Here is a 27,217-nt window from a genome sequence, read left to right as displayed (position 1 = left end):
ATTAATACCTAGGAATCGGTTCGACAAAGGTCATTTGGACTTCATATATATGCGAGACAAATCTTTTGTAATAGGACTGGTACCAAGATATCTGAGACATGGTTTATTTCCAAATTGACAACAAAGTTTGGTGTCTTCTACGGGTTTACTTCATTATTTTGATATTAAATCTCTTTTGCAACCTGGATTATATACAGTTTTACCCAGGAATAACGGAGTAGTTAGAGCCAAAAATATATTTCCAAATCGCTTCACTAAACTCTGGGTATCTGACTTCATTTTCCAGATGTTCTATGGGCCTACTGTTCAAGTGCCTAGACACAGCACTCACTGGGATGTATCTACAATTGATAGTTCGTTTAAAATTTCTTAACTTCTTATTATTCAAACATAGAAAATTACATTCACTCCAATAATGTAAAAATAGCCATTAAATTTGTATTTATCATCCTATCGGTGAATTATAAGTCACCTCAACAGCCACGGTCGTATATATTGTTAAGAGTATATAAGATGAAAATGGGAAACTTATAATCTGGCAATATAATCTGACATTTGACAGACTTGGAACTGAACATCGGCCTCTCTGCTGGATTGGATGAGTCCATATAACAGACTCGATAAACCAGGCAATGGCGGCACCAGTGCCAGTGTAGTGACTCGATAAACCAGACAGTGACAGCACCAGTGCCAGTGTAGTGACTCGATAAACCAGGCAGTGCCAGTGTAGTGACTCGATAAACCAGGCAGTGACAGCACCAGTGCCAGTGTAGTGACTCGATAAACCAGACAGTGACAGCACCAGTGCCAGTGTAGTGACTCGATAAACCAGACAGTGACAGCACCAGTGTCAGTGTAGTGACTCGATAAACCAGGCAATAACAGCACCAGTGCCAGTGTAGTGACTCGATAAACCAGGCAGTGACAGCACCAGTGCCAGTGTAGTGACTCGATAAACCAGACAGTGACAGCACCAGTGCCAGTGTAGTGACTCGATAAACCAGACAGTGACAGCACCAGTGCCAGTGTAGTGACTCGATAAACCAGACAGTGACAGCACCAGTGCCAGTGTAGTGACTCGATAAACCAGACAGTGGCAGCACCAGTGCCAGTGTAGTGACTCGAGTGTAGTGACTCGATAAACCAGGCGTGTAGTGACAGCACCAGTGCCAGTGTAGTGACTCGATAAACCAGACAGTGACAGCACCAGTGCCAGTGTAGTGACTCGATAAACCAGGCAGTGACAGCAGTGCACAGTGCCAGTGTAGTGACATAAACCAGCACCACTCGATGCCAGTGTAGTGACTCGATAAACCAGACAGTGACAGCACCAGTGCCAGTGTAGTGACTCGATAAACCAGACAGTGGCAGCACCAGTGCCAGTGTAGTGACTCGATAAACCAGACAGTGACAGCACCAGTGTCAGTGTAGTGACTCGATAAACCAGACAGTGACAGCACCAGTGCCAGTGTAGTGACTCGATAAACCAGACAGTGACAGCACCAGTGTAGTGACTCGATAAACCAGGCAATGACAGCACCAGTGCCAGTGTAGTGACTCGATAAACCAGGCAGTGCCAGTGTAGTGACTCGATAAACCAGGCAGTGACAGCACCAGTGCCAGTGTAGTGACTCGATAAACCAGACAGTGACAGCACCAGTGCCAGTGTGTAGTGACTCGATAAACCAGTGACTCGATAAACCAGGTGACGTGCCAGTGTAGTACTGACAGCACCAGTGCCAGTGTAGTGACTCGATAAACCAGGCAGTGACAGCACCAGTGCCAGTGTAGTGACTTGATAAACCAGGCAGTGACAGCACCAGTGCCAGTGTAGTGACTCGATAAACCAGGCAGTGCCAGTGTAGTGACTCGATAAACCAGACAGTGGCAGCACCAGTGCCAGTGTAGTGACTTGATAAACCAGGCAGTGACAGCACCAGTGCCAGTGTAGTGACTCGATAAACCAGGCAATGACACTGTAGTGACTTGTTAAACGAAGCAGTGGCAGCACCAGTGCCAGTGTAGAGACCGGTAACTATATCACGGGGTAACATTGGACAGTCACTGTTACAGGTTCCCACTATATTCCGCTGTAATATATACTTTAACTGAGACAAACAAACACACGCCCCTTGTCCCAACTCATTGAGCGTCCCCCAGTCCACTAGCCACTGTGTACATAACATACAGACCTACACAGTATATCCCCAGCTGTATGTCACGGCGACCTTCGTCGCCTACAGGAATGGATACAGTCAGTCCATGAACACTCCGTACAATGGACACGGATCATCTTCTTGTTGGCGATATTTCTCCTACATTCCTGTCACCTGTATATTTATATCGGCAGTTAGGTCATACAGAGTTTTGCTAAAATACTCACTGTATAATCTAAACAAATCGCGGAAAACGTTGAATATACCGCCGGAAACATCAATGACAACATCTACTGCAAGTCAGACAGTGGTATAGCTAATGGGGTTGAACTCACCTCGACAGTCAGTGTGGACTTCAGTTGACTGCTGTGACGGTGACGGAGCTGATTGTGTGTCGTCAGGGGTGCAGTGAATCGGGTCACTGAGCACAGGTCCGTTGAATAGGGTTTCGTTTACCACTGTACACCGCGGTCTTGTGACTGGGGACTTTACTTCCTGGTTCGAAGGGCTTTATACAAGTCTCCAAACAACCTTTTGTGACACCTCAAGTGTACATCGAGAACATTTCTTTAGTGCTTTGGCGACAGCGTTATAAAGTCGTATATCTCCTTCCTTCATTGTGAGGTTTGTGCATGAGGCAAACTGTCAGATTTACAATTATTGACTGTTTGTTTAATGCAGCATTGTGCACGGTCTGCCGGGGACACATTGTCACATGGTATACAGAGGAAAACCGAACCCGGCAGTATGAACGTCTTTGTGTTTGTTTAAACGTGATTTTTTATTGATTATATATACATTACACAGGCGTTTGTTAAGTTCACAGTTTAGGCAGAGTACACTTACGGACCTCATGTCTCAGGACTATTTCTTAGTAATTCACAAACACTTAACTACAACAAGTCAGAATCGTACAATAGACACTTCTACAACTAGAGGTTTCTTAAGATTAAGGAAATGTTTTTTGTAGTGTATTTGATACACTCTTTAAAAAAATGAAAGAAACGCATAGGTGATTTTGAGAATATTGGACTCGTGTAGCTGCTGTAAAAACAATACAAATACACTATTTCTTTCCAAAACATCGTCTTTGTGTGAATGATAACAGTTTCAGCGCCAAAACGCTGCAATTTTCCCCTTGTTTTAGAAGCGTTTGAAGCAATAGTATTCGCCAAAGGTCACCAGAAAAACATGCAAAGCAAAATGCATATAGCGATCACTGTAAAAAAGCAAGCGTTGAGTTTTATTTTGTTATTCTTTTTTTCCTTGAAAAGAGGAAATCATTATGCCAAGACTGAGTGCCGCCAATCGAAACATCGCAGTGGGCCGCCTTGAAGCTGCATGGGGAGTCGCAGTTGCCCGACATTTCAACGTTCATCGGCGCACCATATCTCGCCTCTTGGACTATTTCTTGCCAACCAATTCCGCCCAAGATCGCCCGAGAAGCGGCCGTCCAAGAGTTACCACCCACGCTCAGGACCGCTACATCCGGGTTGCTCACTTGCGTCATCGTCTTGCCACAGCCGTGGAGACTGTACAAGGCCAGCTGTCGCCCCTGTTTGGAGACTTCCATCGGCGCGATCGCTTGCGATGGTATCGTCGAGTCCGGAGCTGGAACCTTAGAAACTGGATGCGAGTCTGATTCAGTGATGAATCACCATTTCTTCTTCACCGGCGAGATGGAAGACAACGTGTTTACCGTCAGAGAAATGAACGTTTTGCCCATAACTGCATGCGACAGGACGACGGATTCGGTGAAGACAGCGTCATGGTGTGGGGTGTGATAGCCAGATTTAGTAGTGGTTCGGGGAAATTTGACAACAAATCGAAACATCAACAAAGTCCTTGAACGTCACATGCTTCCGATTATGCACCGACAGAGGGAGTTGTTCCAGCATGACAATGCTAAATCACATGCAGCACACGTCACGGTCCGCTACCTTGCCAATTCTAACATCAGTGTCTTGCCATGGCCTTCCTGATCACCAGATCTAAACCTGATAGAACACCTATAGGTTGAACTCTATCGACGTGTACGTCAACGTCAAAACACGCCTCAGACACTTCCACAACTGGCCATCGCATTGCAGGAAGGGTGGGGAAGCATTCCGCAAGAGCGACTTCGTCGACATATCCAGTCTGTGCCGAACTGAACTGCAGTAGTGGTGGTCCGATTAATTGAAATATTCGAAGATTGGTCGCAGTGACTAAACGACCAAGCAATCGATCATGTTTTTGTGCAAACAAACATAACCAGGAAAATCTGATAAATGACGCTAACCAATTATTTTCGATGATTTTAGGACAACACAGTAATAGGTCAGGATATAGTCACTGACGAATGTGTTGAATAAGATAAGGTTTTGAGAAGTAGGCCGGACTTTACAAGCAGGCATCCAAACTTTGCACAACACACAAGTACTAAGGCATAAGGATCACTTGGCGGTCTGGGACAGAGATACTGACACAAGTATGCTTAATGAGTCTTTCATCTCTTAGAATTCGCCTGCTGGCACGTGATATAAGTGGAATACAGTTCAAAGAGGCCATCAACCAGATTGACCAATCCAAACATTATATATAGAACGATCTCTTCCAGAGGTACACAAACATTATCTTACCTTCATGTAAAATACTTAAATTTCATTGGTCAATGACAAGTAACAAGTTTCCGTGTCACCTTCCCAGGAGAGTTTTGTACCTGTTGTGGAAGATATTATAAGTTGTATGCTTCTCTCGAGGGTAATACGGTCTGGTGTACGCCTCTCTGTAGCAGTGTCACCCGAGCCGGTAGGCGAGAGAAGCATACAACTTATAATATCTTCCACAACAGGTACAAAAGAGGGTTTGATTAACTCACAATCGAGACAGTTCTCTTCGTTCCACTGGGGCGGTGGGGTAGCCTAGTGGTTAAAGCGTTCGCCCGTCACGCCGAAGACCCGGGTTCGATTCCTCACATTGGTACAATGTGTGAAGCCCATTTCTGGTGTCCCCCGTCGTGATATTGCTGGAATATTGCTAAAAGCGGGCGTAAACCTAATCTCACTCACTCACTCACTTCAGAGGATCGTGCGAAAACAAATATAAATACAAATACAATACGCTTCTCAAACGATGCACGGACTGCACGCTATTATCGGTATACCGCAATACGCTTCTCAAACGTAGCACGGACTGCACGCTATTATCGGTATACCGCAATACGCTTCTCAAACGTAGCACGGACTGCACGCAATTATCGGTATACCGCAATACGCTTCTCAAACGTAGCACGGACTGCACGCTATTATCGGTATACCGCAATACGCTTCTCAAACGTAGCGCGGACTGCACGCTATTACCGGTATCCCGCAATACGTTTCTCAAACGATGCGTACTGCAATATGTTTCAGATAGCTAGTATATTGCGTAAAACAGTATAAAGGTTTTATGATTACATCCATGGTGTAAGTTAAGTTAACATAGACTTACATCTACAACTGATGTTTCCCTTCATAATTGTTTGGCAAGACGGTTATAACATATAAATATATGCTATATATCAAACAACAAACTATATATCAGTAGTATATAAAATATAATCTTTAGATATCCAACCTATGTTTGAGGTTGCTGTTTTCCATGACACGTGTTTATCTAAGAGGTCTGACTAATGGGACGTATGACTAATGGAGGTGACACCTGTCAAATATGTCAAATATTTAGAATGAATCTTTCTCAGTGAAGTACACAGTCTAGTACTGTTTAGAGTATTGAGTCCCATCTGGGATTCGAACCCACACTCTGTATTTTATCAGGCAGTAACCTTTTCCAAGGACCTATCCGCCGATATCCACGGAAACTACCAATATCCCATGCATTTTTATTAACGAATAACTAGAATCGGTACGTAAAGCGTAATCCCAAAATAGAACATACTCTAATACGTCTTAATTACCGTGTCACGCTTGACCTGGCAGCTGTGATCGGGTTTTCAGGGGAATTCCCGACCCCGACAAAGCTTGTTGAACAATACTCACGTGGGACTGTGCGTGTCAACTTATTGTCGGGGGTAAGTTCCATATATGTAAATGTCTTCAGATCTGGTAAATCAACGAACACGATTATCAAACACTCGTGATCACAATCGGAGTTCATGTACCGTGAATTTGTAGGGAAACAAAACTCCAAGTCTCGGTCTCTCGCAGGCGCCATTTTAATCATCTCTCGGCGTCATGGGTCAACGAACTGGCTTTCGGATTAGCTGGGGAAGACCTCTTTGACAACCAGGGGAATCCCCTCGAATGCCGATATGGGGTTTCGTGTACCAAGACATTAAAGAAACACGTTCAAAGTAAACAATAAATTCATATGAACAGAATTTTTTATGTTTATCAAATAGCATCTTCTAAAATGCCAATCAAACAAATAAATTCATATTTATTTATAAGGAGGGTATGATTGAGTCACAGATGTTCTATTTTCGTGAAAAGAAAGAACATTGACAGAAATTTACTAATTATCGTAAGTTTCGTAAAACGTTTTCAAAGTTTCCGTAACTTGGGAAATTTATTCCAGTTCTTTGGGATATAGAGAATCACACCCGAGTCCCTCTGATATCAAAGTTATCACCACTCCTGGCTTGCCGAGGATATTTTTACCTTTATCAACGAGTGTTGATATAATTGATATCAGTAGACACGAGGGTGAGATTCTATTTATCATAAAAAATCATTCTTCATTAGTTTTCAATGAAAAATGTACATCCCTGAAAACTGTACTACAATTAGACTTGCAGTGCAGCGATGTCATAGCATTGTGACGTCATCAAGTTCATGACGTCATATCATTGTCAGGGCATTGTACAAAATCTACTGTCAAAATGACATCTCAAAATGTCACACAAGCAATATCCCTGTAGAACACAGTTTTGGATGATAAATTTAGGAAATAAAGTTGCTCTACCCCAATGTTTTGTAATAAAGTATAGTTTTGCCCTGAACTATTATAATTAAAGCACGAGGACGGTAGTCCGAGTGCTTTGATGTTATATTAGTTCAGGGCTAAACTATACTTTATTACAAAACACATTGGGATAGAGGGAACTTCACGTCTTTTCTAAGATGCTAAATTTTATACTTTCTAAGGATAATTACTATTAATTTAAGGCAGAAAACAAACGACGGTGTCGGTGACCTAAATTAAGAATCCTCGCACAGGGCTAACTTGCGCGCTGTTCTATTGATGTGTCTGCCCCCTACGTTAAGACGAACGTTACCAGAAAAAAAGAAATGATAACAGTTTGATTACGGTTTACGTTCGGATTAAATATCTTCTCTGAATTATTTTAATTACATCTGTGATTAACGTAAACCATATGGGGCAATATGAACGTCGCATTTCTACTACCAACGTAAGTTTAGATCAGTACATCCAGATGAAGCTGAGTTGTCAAGCGACATTCCACGATTGCATTGTGGGAATGTAAACATTGCGAACGTTACCGTGTCGCTGAAAACTTGTGATTCGAATTGACACATTTTAACCGTCGTAAAACATAAACGTAATGTTTCCACCAGTGATGTTAGCTGCGTGAAGCAACTGCAAACCCAGAAACGGGATGCAACGAAGTAGTTTACTGTAGGAGGCCGTACGAGGCGATGACAACTGACATGCATCGTGACGTCGCTTACATTGTGACGTAATGTGAAATGGTTCGATTACGAGGGGGCACACTAGAATGGCGCAGTGACGGGATAACGTCATTCAATTGTTACGTCATCAAAAAAACTATACCTTTATTTGATGCTTGATTGGCATTTTAGAAGATGATATTTGATTAACATAGAGATTTTTTCTGGGTTACATCTTCTTTTTATTCTCTGGGTTACATTTTCTTTTTATTCTCGAGTACAAAATGTATAAATGTATACCAGAATAAAAAGAAGATGTAACCCAGAAAAAAAATCTCTATGTATACCTTTATTGTCTGATAATGGGTTTTTTTTTCGATTGTTCTAACCGCTAGGCATCTTAGAATGCATATTCCTGGCTCTGGTGCCCAGAGTTCCCGCCGCTCCCTGTTATCTCGACAGATGGAATACATATCCCGCGAAACAATGGAGTTACCTTCAGAGCAGAGACCATATCATAATTCTAATATTTATTATATTTATTATGTGGTCTCTGTTCAGAATCGCTAAATACCACATTTTACCACAACATGCTGGTCTGAATGCTTCGCTGGTTTATAAGCCTCGAGGTTGTCACAGAACGATGTTATTCCATCTCTCATGTCTGTGGTCCCTAAATTTGACTTTGTGTTCACCTCAGCAATCTGTGATGCATCGTAGAAAAGGAACAAACGATACATCGCCGCATAAACTGAAAAATACGGACATTTTATTGACGCTTCTTCTTCGTGAACCGTTTCCAAGGGAGGTCACTCTAATCAGATGGGGTCAGACGCATAAACACCCAAAATGGCGACGTCTTGGTATCCTCCTCTACCACACGGATGGGAAGCTCGCTGGGATCCAAACCAGAAGGCATAGTACGTTTACTTACGCTGAATTACTTACTAGATAACAATGTTTATATTTATATATATTGCAACATTCTGTTTGCACGTCAGGTTTTGTGGTCTGCAACAAATTTATGCAGATAAATTACCGAAAATTGCTCAGATAATTTTGAAATGTTTGTTGATTGCGAAATTCCGCTTGCTATTAACGATGTGTGTGTCATGTTGGCCCAGTGTGGTTGCCGCAATAGGGTTTCCACATGTGGTAAATGATAAACGACTATTGTCTTTAACACGACAACACTAAATTCATGAAATTATGATGTAAGTTCCGTTGTGACCATGATCATGAGATCATGGTGACATACGAACATAGCGCCTAATCGAAATCCAGGATTAGGCCTGAAGATTTTACAGATCTAATTTGACATATATTCCTTAAAGTTCGGCTTGTAGCGAAATGTCGTTCTTCAACCATTAGCCTATAGTGAGAGTTGACAGGTCCTTTTGTATCGCATATCAAGTATATTGTCATGTCAACTCTGCTATTATGAATATTAATTCGGTAAGAGTTCCTCCCGTTCCCCCATCCCAAATAATATTTATAAATATACTAAAATTATTAACAAAACTTAACACAACAATTACTAGAGAACTCACAAAATGACTAAAAGTCCAAAATTTAAGTTAGGGTTAGAGTTAGGTTTAGGGTTGGCGGAACGGAAGGAACTCTTCCAATTAATTCATATGTTAAAGGTAAATAACGGTGAAGGGATCGTTGTTGGCACAGGTACTACAGATATATAGGTATGTTTCTGTACACTGAAATGTACCCCAAACAAAGTATGAACATGATGAAGGCACCAACATACCTAAATCATGTAAATGGCAGATAAGGCCATCTTTCTCAACCCAAAACTGAAAGCAGTTCTTGTTATGGTTCCTTTCCGTCTGATTATGAGGGACACTGTGCATCACAAAATATTCATTACTGCATATGCCCATTTCTTATTGTAACAAAATCAAATGCATCTCAAACAACAGAATGACAATCCAGATCAAGAAAACGGTGCTGAATGGAGTCATCCAAGGGTACATTTCTGTCGTACCTGTTACCATGGTTACAACAACGACCCCATTCAATGTAAATAGCACTCCAGGTTTGAGTTGTTGTCTGCTAAGGCTTCTGAGATGCTGAGAGCTGATTTGCTGGCTAACACATCTCAGAGTGGCAAGAAACTGTGTGACTCTTTAAGGACAGCAGAAATAATCTTTGAGGCAATACCTATACAGGGGTGGTGGGGTAGCCTAGTGGTTAAAGCGTTTGCTCGTCACGCTGAAGACTCGGGTTCGATTCCCCACATGGGTACAGTGTGTGTAGCCCATTTCTGGTGTCCCCCGCTGTGATGATGCTGCAATATTGCTAAAAGCGGCGTAAAACCAAAACTCACTCACTCACTCACTCACCTATACACATATCTGAGCAGAGAATGTTTTACCAGTGATCTGTGAATATTTTGATATTACAAAGGACATATATTGATTAGTTAAGGATTCTGTGCCTTACTCTCTGTCAATTCACTGGCTTTATCAGCTTACTGCCACAGTGTTTGCCCTAGGCATAGAATCCAGGAGTCATCATGACACCCTGGTGTCATGAGAGGGAGTCATGGACATGTTTTTGGGAGTCAAATATTAGCAGGTTTTCTGCATCATGGCAGATCTTGTTTTCTTTGTTACACTTAGTATATGTTTTGTTTTCTTTGTTACACTTAGTATATATATACTAAGTGTAACAAAGAAAACAAGATCTGCCATGATGCAGAAACCTATATGTATACCTTGCCTCCATTGTCATGTAACATTCCTGCTTCTCAACGATACAAGAATCTGTATCGAAACGTCGAACTCACGAAATATAGAAGTTGTATTACATAAAGTTTGTCTATATTACTTCCCAATTTCTAAAATGCCACTCTAAGAAGTCATTAATTTCTGCAATCTAAACAGATAAAAACGATGTCCTCGAACGTTGTAGGGTGGTATTATTTCTAAATATTCCTGATGGTTACAGTTTGATAAAAGCATGTATCTCTCACTGAAAGTTTGTTTGTGTTTCTGAATAAGATGATGATGAGATAATTGATAGTTAGAATATGTACAGCCAGAGAGGAATGTTCAGTTGAGTTGCAGGGCACATAGATCAAAGGATTAACTAATAACAGTATCAACATGTTACCTGATTAATCACTGTTATTTTGTCATTTGTGAAATATAAAACATTTGTATATTACAGGGGTGGAAATAACTTTAAAATTGCTAGGGTACTCCGGTACAGTGGCACATGTAAAATCACTTGCCCTGATCATTTTTCCACTATACCGACCGTTTTCTTGTTGATTTTTTAAATAAACAACATAATTAACATTGGAATATCAACTGGACACCAGTACAGTGTGATATACAAATTTGCTTGCCCGACAGAAAAAAAACACTGGACTCGGGCATGGGGCAATGGGTTATTTCCACCCCTGGTATATGTAGGTTTGCTAAAGCAGATGGAATACACCCATATCTGATCATGCAGTGCGTGTACAAACTGTGTACTTTGTTCAAAGGGTCAGCCAATAATCAAGATAATACATTGACTGATTGTGCATTATGCTCAATGTTATGAAACATAACTGGTCTTCATTGCTCCTGTTATCAATACAAGTGACTTTTACAAAGATTTTACATTAGGTAATTATCTACCAGAGCCTGAATTGTGAAATGTTTAACTCCACAATTCTTTCTGACATTTACTGGAGACTTCTGGCATCTGGCAGAGTATTGCAGGGTTTTACCTCGACTCACAAACATGGGTCCCAGGAAACCCCCGTTATTAGCTTTAGGGGTAACTGCAGGCAATATTGGGGGTCCAGTGAATTAATGGTGTAGAGAACTGTATGTTTTCATAATTTCTTCAGAGCCTGGAATACATCATTGAAATGAAATGAACTGGATGAAATGATGGCATGCACATAACTGCTCTGAAAGAAACAACACAAAACTTAGCAAAGTCATAGATTTGTTGTGGGTACAATGAATAATATTGTGCGCCCCTCACTGCCTCCATTCTCTTCATTTGTGCATACTGGAAGCACATTTATGCGTCGTGTAAAATCCTAGTAATGGCCCATGTAAATGTGGCAGACTGTTGCAGTGTTCACGAATGGTGTTTCAAAGTAACAGGACATTGGGTCATGTAAGTTTCAGATGTCTGTCTGACCCATTGAAAATTCACAGGACCCATAGAATAAAGTCAAACACACATTTCAGATTTTACATTTCTTATAATTGGCATTGAAATTATTAACAAACATAAGATTTATAAACAGCAAACAAGTGACACATGTCACATATAACAACTTCAGTCGAAGTCATTGTGAAATATACAGTCGGACACTGGGGCCGGTGGGTTGTAGACTTCTATCAGCATGATCAGACCTGTGGCGAATCTGACGGATTTGTCAGAGGGTCAGACGCTATTCGTGAACACTGCTGTTGGGTCTGGAAGACGGTGTAGATTAGCCCATGTATGCGTGGCAGACTGTTGGCCTGTAACATGGTGTAGATAAGCCCATGTATACGTGGTCTTGTTCTTCCAGCTTCTTCATAGACCATGTGAACAAAGGGACATCGTGGGAGGACCCTCGCTTCAAGAAACCAACCCAGCCACAAGCTGCTCAGGTAGGACTTAATTCACTCCTCACTTTACCATGGTTACTCAAGGTATGTTCCTCTTTCTTCACCTTTATTTGAAACAGAGCTGTTTCCCACTCTCCCCATTTGATGAACACGACAAGAGGCTGTTTTCTGCTGCACCCAGGGGAATAGTTCGTACAATATGGACAGTGGTATCATTATTCCAAGTTTCTGTTTACTTGAGTCCACAAGATGGCATCAAAGTCAGTTCTTCGTAAGGCCTCCATTGGCATCAGTTACTGCAGTGTAGTGTTGGGAATTGGTTAATATCTCATAATTGATGATTGGTTCATTACGACCGAAATAATTGGTTAGCGTCATTTATCAGAATTTCCTGGTTATGTTTGTTTGCACAAAAACATAAAGAAAAAACATGTAGTTCTTTGGGTTGTTTTTTTTCTTTTGCAAATTGCTCAAATTTAAAAGATGACTAGTATGTTAGGAACATAAATTTCTTCGGGGTCTTTAAGATAAATTCAATCATGACTTGGACGAGCTTGTAGTGCTCATGAAATGTAACAGACAAAACCAACCGTGTGAAAGCCAACAAGTGTTCCAGAATTGTTTGTATTCGATTATGAGAAAACATGATCGATTGCTTGGTCGTTTAGTCACTGCGACCAATCTTCGATTATTTCAATTAATCGGACCACCACTAGTTTAGATCGTGATGAATTGTTTTGAGTGCCATATCAGCATACATTTGCATGATAATGAAGATATTTCAAGTAATGAAAACATACATAACTATAGATAATGACGGTCGATGAAATTTTTTCTGTGAACATGACAAATACCTTTGCTAATATGATCAATTAATGTGTATATTAATTTAATATCTGTGGACAGTTTAAGCAGCACGTCATAAGTATTGTTTTGGTGTGTAGAAACTGGGATGCCAGGTCATTGCCAACAACCCATACTTGTCATGTGTAGTAACTACATAGATCGTGTGTTCAGACATGTTGACTTGGTTGACTTGCTGTCATTGTAGCCTGATGGAGACAGGTGGATTATGTTTGTGTTGGTACAAATTTAGTGTTTACACTCTGCTATCTGTTGGAAACAGTTTCTGAAACTCAGCGGAGTAAACTCAGTCAGCGTCAGGGGACGAGCAGGCAAGACTTAGAGACATGACCATTTTCTAAATGGCATTGTGTATTCATAGCTTTCGGCCGTGGGAGCCGTGCCAATTGATACTTATCAGAGGGGTACACAAAGTCCGCAGTCTAGACTACCAGTTGACCGACTTCCATTTTGGTTGAGGCTGCGGTGGCTGAGCGGGTTAGGCGGCTGACTTTGTGTGCTGGCCATTAGGTGCCTGACGGTGTGGGTTCAAATCCCGGATTCGACTTAACCCATTTAACTTAAAAGTACTAGAGTGTGAAAGTGTAATCCCAAATATAACAGATGTTGATTAATGAGCAGGGTACCTATCCCCTAGACGAGTGGAGTACTGATGAACGAACAGAGTACTGAGTAACATGCAGAATACTCTGAAGGAGGACTATCAGACGGAGAACAAAGCTGTTGGCCTACGGGCTTGTGTTTAATTTGACCACTGAGTGTGATTGTGAAACAACATATACTTACTTTCAAACAGGTGCTCATGACTTTTAGAAACTAACTTGTCCTGGCTAATTTTGCACTTGCCCTGATTTTTATGACATAATCATGATGATGTAATTATGAAAGAATAAATCAACATGGTATTTGATGTTAATGTTCACTGGACTATTTATTGAGAAGGGATAAATAGCAAAGAAAGATAACTCTACTTTATTATCATTGCAATATTTAATAGCTACATTTTGAGCAGATATGAAATGAAATCGAAGTTTATTTGCAGTTTGAAACCGTAAGCAGAGATCTAGTGGCCCACGGACAAGTAAGATACCATTAATTGATTGCCTGAAATGAAAACTGACTTGTCCCGGGCGTCGGGCGATGGGATTTTTGAACCCCTGGATACGTGGCTTCAGTCAGTAAAATCCAGTGATTGACGTCATGAACATTTTTGTACACAATCAGGATATAAAGATATGCATCAACTAAGTTAGCAAATCTGACCAACCGATCTCGTTAATCGCCTCTTATGGCAAGTGTGGGTTGCTGCAGACCAAGTCTACCTGGATCTGGTTTAGCTACTCTCACAATGTCTGGGGCATGAGGTGCAAGTTTGCATCACTGATCATGAAAATGCTAGTCAGTTGTAGCAGTTCCATCTATCAGCATGATTAACTGTGTATAGATTGAGATGAGCTGTATCATAGTGTATGTATCTGTGTTGTCCTCTGTCCGCAACAGCTTTTTCATGTGCTTTGTGTGTTAAAGATGTACGCATGATGGCTTCTTCCGTGAAACAGACAATAGATTGTCATTTCAGTCTCTATCAATTAAAAGTAAAGTTAATGTAAGGGACATTGAACTGATTAATCATTTTGTTTTCCTACATCAATATGGAGTTACTGTAGGTCAGTAGAGATTTGCCCTGAGTGTCAGCTTCAGTAAATTGGTCAATGTCTGTAATCTTCTATCTGGCATCATCTGTGGTATAAGTGGAACTCGAAGCATTATTAGCTACATTCTATTTACTTACAACAATGTCAATAAAGATTTAAGATGATTTCACGGAATACCATCAGTGTACATCGCAGGCTTATGTGGTGTGGTATCCATGGTAACCCATATTGTGTCCTACCCAGGCACTCAGCCACTCTGGTGGAGCTTCCCGCTCCCATCATGCACAGCACAGGGGTCAAGGTCAGCGAGGGGAGAGCATCCCTATGCGAGATATGCAAAGACAGGGGCATGCCACGCAGTCACAGGTCCGTAAGAAGCAGGCACTGCTTGTGTTTGTAAATGTCCAAGCTGTGGCCTCACTTTGGACACAGTGGTTTTACACTGAATAAAATATTCTTTTAGATTTTCGTTTAAATTTGTTTAAAATTGTGTAGCTATGGAGAAATGTAAAGCTTGCTTGTTTGGTGTGTTGATGCCTTGATGTGTGTTTTGTATGAGACGGAGCAATGGTGCTGGTCAGTATTCTAATTCCCAATATGGGAAGGGGACGCTTAAAAGTCTCATTAAATATATTGAATTTGTAAAAATCAAGAAAAGTCTTTAGAAACCTGGGCATGTTGACGTTATTGTTAAAGTGAAAGATTGATAGAAATGTGAAACATTGATAAACATCAATATTAAAGCAAAACATTGATATGAAAGTGAAACGTTGATATTAAAGTGAAACGTTGATATTAAGGTGAAACGTTGATATTAAGGTGAAACGTTGATATTAAGGTGAAACGTTGATATTAAAGTGAAACGTTGATATTAAGGTGAAACGTTGATATTAAGGTGAAACGTTGATATTAAAGTGAAACATTGATATTAAAGTGAAACGTTGATATTAAAGTGAAACGTTGATATTAAGGTGAAACGTTGATATTAAAGTGAAACGTTGATATTAAAGGTGAAACGTTGATATTAAGGTGAAACGTTGATATTAAGGTGAAACGTTGATATTAAAGTGAAACGTTGATATTAAGGTGAAACGTTGATATTAAGGTGAAACGTTGATATTAAGGTGAAACGTTGATATTAAAGTGAAACGTTGATATTAAGGTAAACGCTGATATTAAGGTGAAACGCTGATATTAAGGTGAAACGCTGATATTAAGGTGAAACGCTGATATTAAAGTGAAGCGTTAAAGCGAAACGTTGATATTAAGGTGAAACGTTGATATTAAGGTGAAACGTTGATATTAAAGTGAAACGTTGATATTAAAGTGAAACGATGATATTAAAGTGAAACGTTGATATTAAGGTGAAACGTTGATATTAAAGTGAAATGTTGATATTAAAGTTTAAGATGTTGTTACAGGAAAATGTTTCAAACATTGATATTAAGGTGAAACATTGATATTAAAGTTTAAGATGTTGTTACCGGGAAATGTTTCACTTTATCAACAACTTTCACAACCTTTTATTAACATATTGCCCTCTTTAACCTCACTTTTCTTCAGATATGCACAAATTTTTTGACTTCATTGTAAACATTTCTAGAAATATTAGTGTGAATAACTATTTTAATGTTTCTTTTTTTGTTATTGATTCCTTAAACACTTATTAAACATTGCTAAAAGCCTGAACATGTTAGAATTAAAACAATGTCCAGAATAATTAGAAGTTTATGCTTGTGGATTGACTTGGTGATGGTTGCCTGAAGGCCATGAGTGTTGAAGCGGCCATCAGTGGGAAGAAGGGACTTGGATCGGCTTGGCTGTTCTTCTTCAGCTAACTGGAGACCATGTTATGTTGTGCCTGTTGCTTAAGATGTTGGTGCACGGTTTGTTGTAGGACAGAACTCATTTGTTAGCAGGGATAATGTTTGGCAGTACTTGGTGATGGATAATGTAGCCGTGGTTACTCCTGGTCCTCATACCAATTTGCAGTATCTCTGTGCTGTATGATGTACATGTACTGAGTGATATACTCTTCCACTGTTTTCTCTCGTTTGAGAGGCGGTGGGGTAGCCTAGTGGTTAAAGCTTTGGCTCGTCACGCTGAGGACCCGGGTTCGAATCCCCACATGGGTACAACGTGTGAAGCCCATTTCTGGTGTCCCCCGCCGTGATGTTGCTGGAATGTTGCTAAAAGCGGCGTAAAACCGAAACTCAGTCAGTCAGTCAGTCTCTCATTTGAATCTTTCATCTGGAAGCCCTGGGTGCCCATTATCTGCATCAATCCCGTCACCAATGTTACAGTAACATGATGGTCAAAGAGAATAATCTGTTTCTGTAACATTCAGTTATTTCAAGAATACACTCAGGTCCAGTAGTGTTAAATGGTTCAACGTTCAGTTATTTCAAGAATACACTCAGGTCCAGTAGTGTTAAATGGTTCAACATTCAGTTATTTCAAGAATACACTCAGGTCCAGTAGTGTTCAATGGTTCAACATTCAGTTATTTCAAGGATACACTCAGGTCCAGTAGTGTTCAATGGTTCAACATTCAGTTATTTCAAGAATACACTCAGGTCCAGTAGTGTTCAATGGTTCAACATTCAGTTATTTCAAGGATACACTCAGGTCCAGTAGTGTTCAATGGTTCAACATTCAGTTATTTCAAGAATACACTCAGGTCCAGTAGTGTTCAATGGTTCAACATTCAGTTATTTCAAAGAATACACTCCAGTAGTCCAATGGTTCAACATTCAGTTATTTTAAGGATACACTCAGGTCCAGTAGTGTTCAATGGTTCAACATTCAGTTATTTCAAGGATACACTCAGGTCCAGTAGTGTTCAATGGTTCAACATTCAGTTATTTCAAGAATACACTCAGGTCCAGTAGTGTTCAATGGTTCAACATTCAGTTATTTCAAGGATACACTCAGGTCCAGTAGTGTTCAATGGTTCAACATTCAGTTATTTCAAGAATACACTCAGGTCCAGTAGTGTTCAATGGTTCAACATATGACAGAAGTAATACAGTTTTTTACTTTATGGAGTGAAATATATTTTGTGCATGTCACAGACTGCCTGTTTAAAATATTTGCAATAAGAGTGTGGCATATAGTAACATAACTATGTGTCATGTATAACACTACTACATCTGGAAATAGAGAGGGATCAGTTTTATTGTAGGATCTTCCATGTTGTCAGTGGTGGGCTGCAGATGGAATGCCTAACAATGTAATGCTGGACGAGGTTACTTTCTTGTTTGGTAAAACCCAGTTGTCACTACGCTTGGTAAAACTCAGTTGTCACTATGTTTGGTAGAACCCTGTCATCACTATGTTTGGTAAAACCCAGCCGTCACTATTTGGTAAAACTCAGTTGTCACTACGTTTGGTAAAACCCAATTGTCACTATGTTTGGTAGAACCCCAATTGTCACTACGCTTTGGTAAAACTCAGTTGTCACTATGTTTGGTAGAACCCTGTCTTCACTATGTTTGGTAAAACCCAGCCGTCCACTATGTTTAGTAAAACCCAGTTGTCACTACGTTTGATAGAACCCAGTCGTCACTATGTTTGGTAAAACCCAGCAGTCACTATGTTTGGTAGAACCCAATCGTCACTATGTTTGGTAGAACCCAATCGCCACTACGTTTGGTAAAACCCAGTCGTCACTATGTTTGGTAAAACCAATCTGTCACTACGTTTGGTAAAACCCAGTCATCACTATGTTTGGTAGAACCCAGCCATCACTATGTTTGGTAGAACCCAATCGTCACTATGTTTGGTAAAACCCAATTGTCACTATGTTTGGTAAAACCAATTGTCACTTTTTGGTAAAACCCAATCATCACTATGTTTGGTAAAACCCAATCGTCACTATGTTTGGTAAAACCCAGTTGTCACTATGTTTGGTAAAACCCAATTGTCACTATGTTTGGTAAAACCCAGTTGTCACTATGTTTGGTAAAACCCAGTTGTCACTATGTTTGGTAAACCCAGTTGTCACTATGTTTGGTAAAACCCAGTTGTCACTATGTTTGGTAAAACCCAGTTGTCACTATGTTTGGTAAAACACAGTTGTCACTATGTTTGATAAAAACAGTCGTCACTTGTGATTATGGAGAAATTATGAGATAAAGGAGAATGTTTTGTATGGTTGTTTCTGTGTATTTGACCAGTTTGTGTTTCATGAGTCTGTGTTAAGGATATCAATGTGAAATCAATACTGACTATGTTCGCTCTGCTTGGTCTATTGCCATGGTAACATGGAGGCAGCACATTATTGGTACTGATGAGAACATCGTCCCAAACGTCATTTCCTTCTACTTGTTGCAGCGATGTCAACACAGGTAGTCATAATCTTGATATGTCCTCATAACTTGGCTAGTTGTCTTAGGCAAATCAATAGCTGTATAGAGTTGTGTCCCTTACCTGTGCCAGGATCCACTGATGTGCTGTGATTATGACCCTTGGTTTGTCAGCTGCAGGTCCAGTGAGTGTCAGAGTGGTACAAGTCTGAATCCACCTTATCCATCAATCCAATACAGTGTGAGATATCTTGTGGACTTGCTAAGCACAGATCACCTTCTTTCCTTGCTAACTTCATACTTGTCACATGTTCAGGGACATTTGGCAGCCAGTTATATTCTATTGCTTTGAACAATGCAAGCAGACAAAATCCCCAGCTAAAATGTGTTAAAGCTAATATAACTTCCTGTTACACTGCATGTGCTGTTATCACACTTCGCATCCAAACCATATCACTTTTGTGTCATTGTACTAGAATCAAGATACTTCACTTTCAAGAGCGGACAATGCTATTGCACAGAAGGTCAAGGCTATACTGCCCACATGTCCTGAAACGGTCATCAAGCAGACACTCATCAAGTAAGTATCACGCTGTACATTGAGACCGCCTCCGTGGTGTAGTGGTTAGAGCGTCTGCCCAAAGAGCCGGAAGGTCGCGGGTTCGATCCCGACAGCGTCATACCAAAAGACGTTAAAATATGGTACTTGTTGGTCACTGCCTGGCTTTCGGTGTTAATGGGTACAACAAGGACTGGTCGGCCTCGAGTCAGTATAACGTGTCTGAGAGTGGGGTATTCATGCTTCACTGCAGCATTGTATCTCAGTGGGCTAGCACTATAAAACCAGCTGAAGTCTGGGCTAGTACAAGCAGCTGCACATGCACATACACATGCCGATGCGTCAATGGGCGAAATCTCCTCAAAGCTACGACGTTAAACCCCATATCACCTCACGCTGTACGTTGAACTAGTCACTGCCTTAAAACAAGAGCTACCCAGGTAGCCAAGGCACCACAAAGTGCCCAGTTCTGTGAACATCCTGAAGGTCTGTGGAACTTGCTGCTTGTTCTGGATATAATTAGTCTATTATATACAAAAAGGGAGGGAGAATACAACTCTTGCAGTCACTAGAAGCCCGAAAGTTATTAAGCGGCTTTCTCATCCTCATCGATGTACCCATTCACAGCTGGGTGGACTGGGACACATAGTCACAGTACTTTGTCCAAGTTTACTGCACGCTGCTGTACCCGCAACTAGGTGTTTGTACGCGATATTCATGTGGCCACCATCTGGTCATATACCAACGAATTTGTGGGTTCTTTTAAGTGCACAGGGTTGTGTAGTGTACATGTTCTGTGATCATCATGACATCAGGGTCCTCAACTCCCTCCCGTTCTACCCTCCTCTTCCATCTACCATTCTCACTTCCCTCTCCTGTTCTGCCCCTCTTCAATTTACCCTTCTCTACACCCTCCCCCATTCTACCCTCCTCTTAATTTACCCTTCTCACTTCCCTCTCCTGTTCTACCCTCCATTTCCATTTACCCTTCTCACTTCCCTCTCCCGTTCTACCCTCCTCTTTAATTTACCCTTCTCACTTCCCTCTCTCCCGTTCTACCCTCCATTTCTATTTACCCTTCTCACTTCCCTCTCCCTCGCTCTGCCTACCCTCCATTTACCTCCTCCATTTACCCTTCTCACCCTCCCTCCCTCTCCCTTCTACCCTCCATTTTTACTATTTACCCTTCCTCATGCCCCTCCCCCTTCAATTCTACCCTTCTCTCATTTACCCTCTTTAATTTACCCTTCTCACTTCCCTCTCCTGTTCTACCCTCCATTTCTATTTACCCTTCTCACTTCCCTCTCCCCGTTGTACCCTCCATTTCTATTTACCCTCCGTCTCACTTCCCTCCCTCCCACGTTCTACCCTCCTCTTTAATTCCCTCCCCTTCCCTTTCCCTAACTTCCCTCCCCGTTCTAACAGCTCCTCTTATATTTACCCTTCTCCTCCCTTCCCCTGCTGTACCCTCCTCTTTTCATTCCCTCCCATTCTCCACTCCTTTTCTCCTTTCCCTTTTCCCCCTGTCTGGATGCATGTATTTAGCTTCTGAAATAACGCTTTGTTGACAACAGGAACCACAACCACTATGGCCACACACAGTGTAGGAGCTGCTGGGCAAGGGCTACACCAAGGAGCAAGCTGTTCCTCAGCTGACCAACACATCAGCTTCACGGCTCAAGGACATGTTTCCAGTTGCCACAACTGGGGTCATCCAGGACATACTGGCCATGTGAGTTACATCCCGGTTGCCAACATTCTCTTCCCACAGAGGTTACTTGTCATTTCTTCCTACCAAACCTCTGTTCTAACACGGTCATATTTCCCGGTTCTCGTAAAATCCCCCTAGCGGCAAAAATCGCAACACGAATTATCTCCCTTCTTTTGTCCAATCAGAACACGTGTTACATCAACTTGACTAATACAAGCAAATGTTGGGTCACAAATATCCCTCCTCTGCCAGGAACTTGTGTTGATGTGACACACAAGACATTTAATGGCTAGCTTGTCCGTTGTCAACGAGGGGATGGAGATGCCATTGATCCGCCATTTACATGAATGAGTTCTGTCTATAAGAAACGTTTGCAAAGCATACGGAAATAACCGAGGCCTTACTTGCGAATGATCACTTTTGAAACAACGTGCGCTGATTGCACATCTAAATCTGATTGCAACCAATCACGAATCCTGAACACTCGCACCATGAAAGGGCCGTATTAGAACTGAGGTTGTAGGAAGATATGACAAAGTAACCTCCTGTGGGAAGAGAAATGGGTTGCCATAGATGCATTCCAGTTGCCATAGTTTTCTAGCACAGAGTCTCTTAGCTACATCCCAGTTAGCATAGATACAATTTGACCTTTGCAGGTGCAGCAACAATGAGGAGGAAGCCAAGGAGCAGCTCATCGATCTGGGCTTTCAGCCAGCTCATGGCTCACACAGCACAAGCTCGGACAGTGTCCCCAAGCCACTCCCTCGGGCATCATGAGACAACCTCCCACTCTAGTTCCACCCACTCCAGTTCCTCCCACCTCAGTCCCCATCACAACACGCCCGGGCGGACACCGGGCGCCAGAGCTGGAATCACTCACTCTTCAGCTACTTCTCCACAACCAACAGCACAACCGCCCAGTTGTCTGAGGCGAGTAGAAGGAGGTAATGCGCGGAGAATACGCTGCTGTTCTCTTACTCCCTTACACTGCCTCTCTGTGTAAATATTTGACAACCCCTCAACAACTTGCTGACTGTGAATTCTTATTTGACTACCCAACATTTTTTATCTTTCAATTTTTATGCGAGAAAAACCCACACAGAAAACATATTCCATACATGTTACTCTTTTTAATGGTGAAATTAAAGAAAAGTACAATATGATACTGTGGCTTCTGTTTACTTTGGGAACTGGTTGTTTGAGTACATTTTTCCCATGCAGAAAGCACATTTACTGGTATGAATACATGACTTACTGGCACCAAAACTTTAGAAGCCTAAACAACTAATGGCTTACTTACACCTTTGAAACCTCTTTGTGCATACAACTTTATCATTTTACCCATATTATTTTTGCAAGATATATTTTCACAGTGAGGGCCTAGCAATCAATTCAGGTGGTGATTTGGCATGTTTCAGTCTATTATTGCCAGCATTGGGGTATTACTGATTTTAGTAGCCAGTGAACATGGTCAATGTACTTACCAGCATATACAAAATTAAAGACTTGACATCAATATTGAATGGTCACTCATAAGTGTGAGAGGGGTAATTCTTCAGAAGTTCTTGTGCCGAACAACAGCTGTTGCCTGGTAACAGTTAGTTCTCTTGAAAACAACAGATTCAATTACAAACAACTGTTACAATAGAATTGTCTCAATTGCATGCATCACTGTTCGTCTATAAGCTAGCGCTGTTGGTAATGCCAGTTCCCATTTTGTTTCATGTTCAGTGAAGACCAAGCTAAAGTCGCGGTATCCATGACAACAGAAAACGCACACCCGCCATGTTTCCCCTCAGTTTACCAAGTAATGAGTATCTGTTTTGTTTCATGTTCAGTGAAATCCAAGCTCAAATCACAGTATCCCAGTGTGAGTGCAGACATTGTTACAATGGCTGGAAGCTACAGGCTACAGTGAGGAGAGCCAAGAGAGTTCTGGGTGGGACGTGACAGGGTGGGTAACAGCTGTGGCAGGAGCATGTAGAAGCAGGGAATACTGAATGATGTTACCATCACTGTACATAACACCATGTCATTACATCCGACAGAAATTAGAATCAAGTTGAAAAACAGCAAAACATCAGGTGGTGTGATCACCTGGTTATCCTATGATGTTACATGCTCCCTCAATCATGTATTTGTGAGTGGTGGAGTGATCCTAGACTCACTCCCTCAATCAGGCGGTGTGATCACAGGCTCACTGATATCCTTCACACCAGATGTGGTGTGAAACGGCCACCTGGAATCCTGGTCTCACAGTGAGTGTCACTTTGTGTACTGGCTATCTTGTGGAGTCCGTGTCAGTCCTGTGAAGGGGTGGTTGGGTAGCCAGTGGCTAAAGCATTTTGTAGGAGTCAGTGTGATGTCCTGGATATCCGGGCATGTATTTTGCGCGTGGAGTCACCTGGGTTATCCTAGCGATATTGCTAATGGTGGAGTCAGTGATTGATCACATGGGTACAATGTGTTACATGTAAGCCTCATTTCCTGGATGTCCCCAGCTGTGATGTTGCTACCTGAATATTGATTTTGTGGAGTCAAAACTAATGCTCTATTTGTGAGTCATTCACTCACTGACTCAGTGTCACCTGCAGTGTGAGTGTCAAATTCGATATCCTATGGTGCATTACATGTATTTCAGGAGTGTGGAGTCACCTGATGATGTGACATGTATTTGTGAGTCAGTGATGGCATGTCACCTGGATGATCCTATGATGGATATCCTATGAGTGTTGGGTCGAGTGCACCTGGTTATCCTATGGGATGATGTTAGTCTGATATCCTATGTGAGTCATGTATTTCGTGAGTGAGTCACCTGGATATCCTATGGTGTTACATGTATTTGTGAGTCAGTGTGAGTCACCTGTATATCCTATTATATGACATGTATTTGTGAGTCAGTGTGAGTGTCACCTGTATATCCACCTGATATGGTATTACATGTATTTGTGAGTCAGTGTGAGTGTCACCTGGATATCCTATGATGTTACATGTATTTGTGAGTCAGTGTGAGTCACCTGGATATCCTATGGTATTACATGTATTTGTGAGTCAGTGTGAGTCACCTGGATATCCTATGATGATGTTACATGTATTTGTGAGTCAGTGTGAGTGTCACCCTGGATATCCTATGATGTTACATGCATTTTTGTTATTTTTCAGCTCTAAAAAGCCAATCCTCTGGTCAACGAGGTGAGTATCCAAAGATATCCAAATGATATCGGGCCTGTGATGGACCTCCGTAGTTTACTGAGACAGTAAGAAATTTCACTCTATGTTCCGGGCCTGTGATGGACTCAAACACACCATCCTGTGAGTTTACTGAGACAGTAAACAAAGCCGTCACTCTATGTTCGATTTTCCGGCCTGTGATGGACCTCCCTCGTGAGTTTACTGGAGATAGTTTACTGAGACACATGAAATGTCACTCTATGTTCTGGAAATGTTATGGACCTCCGGTAGTTTACTGAGACAGTAAGAAATCTCACTCTATATTCTAGACCTGTGATGGACCTGTGTAGTTTACTGAGACTGTAAAAATGTCACTCTATGTTCGGGCCTGTGATGGACCAATCGTGAAGTCTACTAAGACAGTTAAGAAATCTCACTGTGTGTTTTATGTCCTTCTGAATGTCACGATGTTTTCAGGTGATCTGCATAACTCTTATTCTTTATTCCATGTTGTCAACCCATGAAGATCTGGGTTAGAATTGATCTTCAGTAACCCATGCTTGTCATAAGAGGCTGACTAATTGGATCGGGTGGTCAGGCTCGCGAGACTTGGTTGACACATGTCACTCCTGGTTCCCATTACGTGAGATCGATGCTCATGCTGTTGATCACTGGATTGTCTGGTCCAGAGTTGATTATTAACAGACTGCTGCCATGTAGCTGGAATATTGCTGAGTGCAGCGTGAAACTAAACTCTCAGCTCACTCACTCCATGTTATCCGCTGTGTTCCAGCTTCCGCCAGTGCCGAGTGCCAGCTCACAAAGGAAGTCAGCCAGCTTCTAATAATGCTCCCCATAAGCCTTGGCAACTGAGACCAGCCTTGACCCGTGGCATTTCTTCTGAACGTCCAAGAACTAGCTAAGAAGGAAGGACCCAGACTCAAGGGTAAGACTGACTATCGGGGCATTCATGGATAGATTAATGCCATATATATGTATATTCTTCAGTAAAAGTACAAAACTTTCTCGTGAGCTAAAATTACCATCAAAATCTGTGGTAAAGTCATGATTATCCTGTCAAGACTTATTTTCTGTAGTCATTAATATGTTAATATATCTCATGCATGTCTGTATAGATGTAAGCCTAGTTTTGTAAACACTACAAGAACATGGACAAGTTAGAAATAATCACAGTAAACTACTGCTATAACGAAAGTTAAGAGGGACCATGAAGTTTTGTGAGTTATAGCCAAAGTTTGTTATACGCCAAATCAATTAGAATATACAGCAAGTGGACATGACAGTATTAACATTTCCTTTATGAACATAGTTTTACTGTATTTTCAATTTGATTTTATTGTAGGATTCATATTTTCATTGTTAAAGTGTCTGGGCATTATGCTAGTGCAAAGAAAAAGCTTTTAAAACTGAATGTTAGTTTACTGGCATTTAATACCTGTCCCAGCTTAAAATGCAACTATCATTAATTTAATGTGTTAACTCCTATTCATAGGTGACAGATCACTATTCATTGGTCCCAGTGCACTATTCAGTTGGTCCCAGTGCTATTCAGTTGGTCCCAGTGCACTATATTGATTGGCCCATTATTCATTGGTCCCAGATGGGTATTCATTGTTGTGTTGTGTTGAATGTTTTATGAGTTGAATGTTTTGGTTGTGTTTCATGTTGTTTCATGTTGTTTTCGTCCCCCATAGTACACGAGGGTCATCCACTCATTTCATCAGTTTGTAGTGTAAACTGTCTCTTTGTAGGGTCAAACCATGCATCCTCCAGCCGTGAGACCACCCCCACGCATAATGTAGGGTCATCCACTCATTTCTATCATTTTATAGTGTAAGACTGTTACTTGTAGGTCAAGCCATGCATCCTCAACCGTGAGACCACCCCATAAGTACACGAGGGTCATCCACTCATTTCTATCAGTTTATAGTGTAAACTGTCACTTGTAGGTCAAGCCATGCATCCTCCAGCCGTGAGACCACCCCACCAGTGACCGAGAGGGTCATCTCCAGGACAGGCGTGGTGCCACGCCTACAGCACATCAACAGAAGGCTAAGCAAGTCACAAAGTAAGTGTAGCTTGATCACAACACTGGTACCACTGCTGTCTGAGTTACAGTTGTATGAGAATCTCTTGGATAAGTACTTGAGACAACAACACTGTTGGTGGTGATTGTGGTTTGGGCTAAGTCTCCAGTATCTGTGGCTGTGGGTGGTGAGGGTGGCCACCTGGTTGAGTGCACACACACACACAGCGGCAGCTTAAGGGACATTGTCCTTTACATCAGTCCCTGGTAAGGATGCTATCATGCACAGGCCTCCATACATAAATATATATGAGTTCAGAGGTAATTTACATTCCTTCTGGTCCACAAAAACATTGCTTGGGAAAATGTCTGGATTTAGCATCTCCTACTTAATAAGGGTGCATAACAGTGGTGAGATAAGTGTGGAATCCTTTCTCCCTACATTGCTTGTGTTTAGTCAGTAGATTCCCCTTTGCCTTGTTTTGTCCCTACTTTGAGTGGATTTTGTTGAGATATGGTTTCTGTGTGGTAGCACTAGTGGTAGCAACATAGTCC

General features: G+C 41.5%; 2 protein-coding genes across 10 annotated transcripts in view; one reads left to right on the top strand and one right to left on the bottom strand.

The window, feature by feature from the left end:
* The window catches only part of LOC124258382, a 37,205-nt gene extending 34,555 nt beyond the window's left edge, over positions 1 to 2,650 (bottom strand). For all 5 annotated transcript variants that reach the window (XR_006893582.1, XR_006893581.1, XR_006893584.1 and 2 more), the window contains exon 1: positions 2,492 to 2,650. The gene's annotated coding sequence lies outside the window, so the exon portion shown is untranslated. The remainder of the gene's footprint in view (positions 1 to 2,491) is intronic.
* The window catches only part of LOC124258391 (yes-associated protein homolog 1-like), a 44,873-nt gene that overhangs the window by 5,298 nt on the left and 12,358 nt on the right, over positions 1 to 27,217 (top strand). The window contains exons 1-8 of one of the 5 annotated variants that reach the window (XM_046692491.1): positions 8,587 to 8,688; positions 12,309 to 12,390; positions 15,111 to 15,233; positions 19,651 to 19,754; positions 21,308 to 21,465; positions 22,101 to 22,388; positions 22,988 to 22,991; positions 23,283 to 23,390. In XM_046692491.1, coding sequence (XP_046548447.1) covers positions 8,618 to 8,688; positions 12,309 to 12,390; positions 15,111 to 15,233; positions 19,651 to 19,754; positions 21,308 to 21,389 — 462 coding nt within the window. In that variant the 5' untranslated portion in view covers positions 8,587 to 8,617 and the 3' untranslated portion in view covers positions 21,390 to 21,465; positions 22,101 to 22,388; positions 22,988 to 22,991; positions 23,283 to 23,390. Of the gene's footprint in view, positions 1 to 8,586; positions 8,689 to 12,308; positions 12,391 to 15,110; positions 15,234 to 19,650; positions 19,755 to 21,307; positions 21,466 to 22,100; positions 22,389 to 22,987; positions 22,992 to 23,282; positions 23,392 to 24,600; positions 24,637 to 25,408; positions 25,562 to 26,488; positions 26,555 to 26,585; positions 26,705 to 27,217 lie in introns of those variants that run through there. The other 4 variants (XM_046692490.1, XM_046692488.1, XM_046692489.1 and 1 more) reach the window with 4 other exon arrangements.

This window comes from Haliotis rubra, unplaced genomic scaffold, assembly GCF_003918875.1.
Source record: "Haliotis rubra isolate DU_JTF1 unplaced genomic scaffold, ASM391887v1 Scf690, whole genome shotgun sequence".
In the NCBI taxonomy this organism is placed as follows: domain Eukaryota; kingdom Metazoa; phylum Mollusca; class Gastropoda; order Lepetellida; family Haliotidae; genus Haliotis; species Haliotis rubra.
Note: the sequence above shows the minus strand (reverse complement) of the source record. Positions and strands in the feature narration are given on the sequence as shown.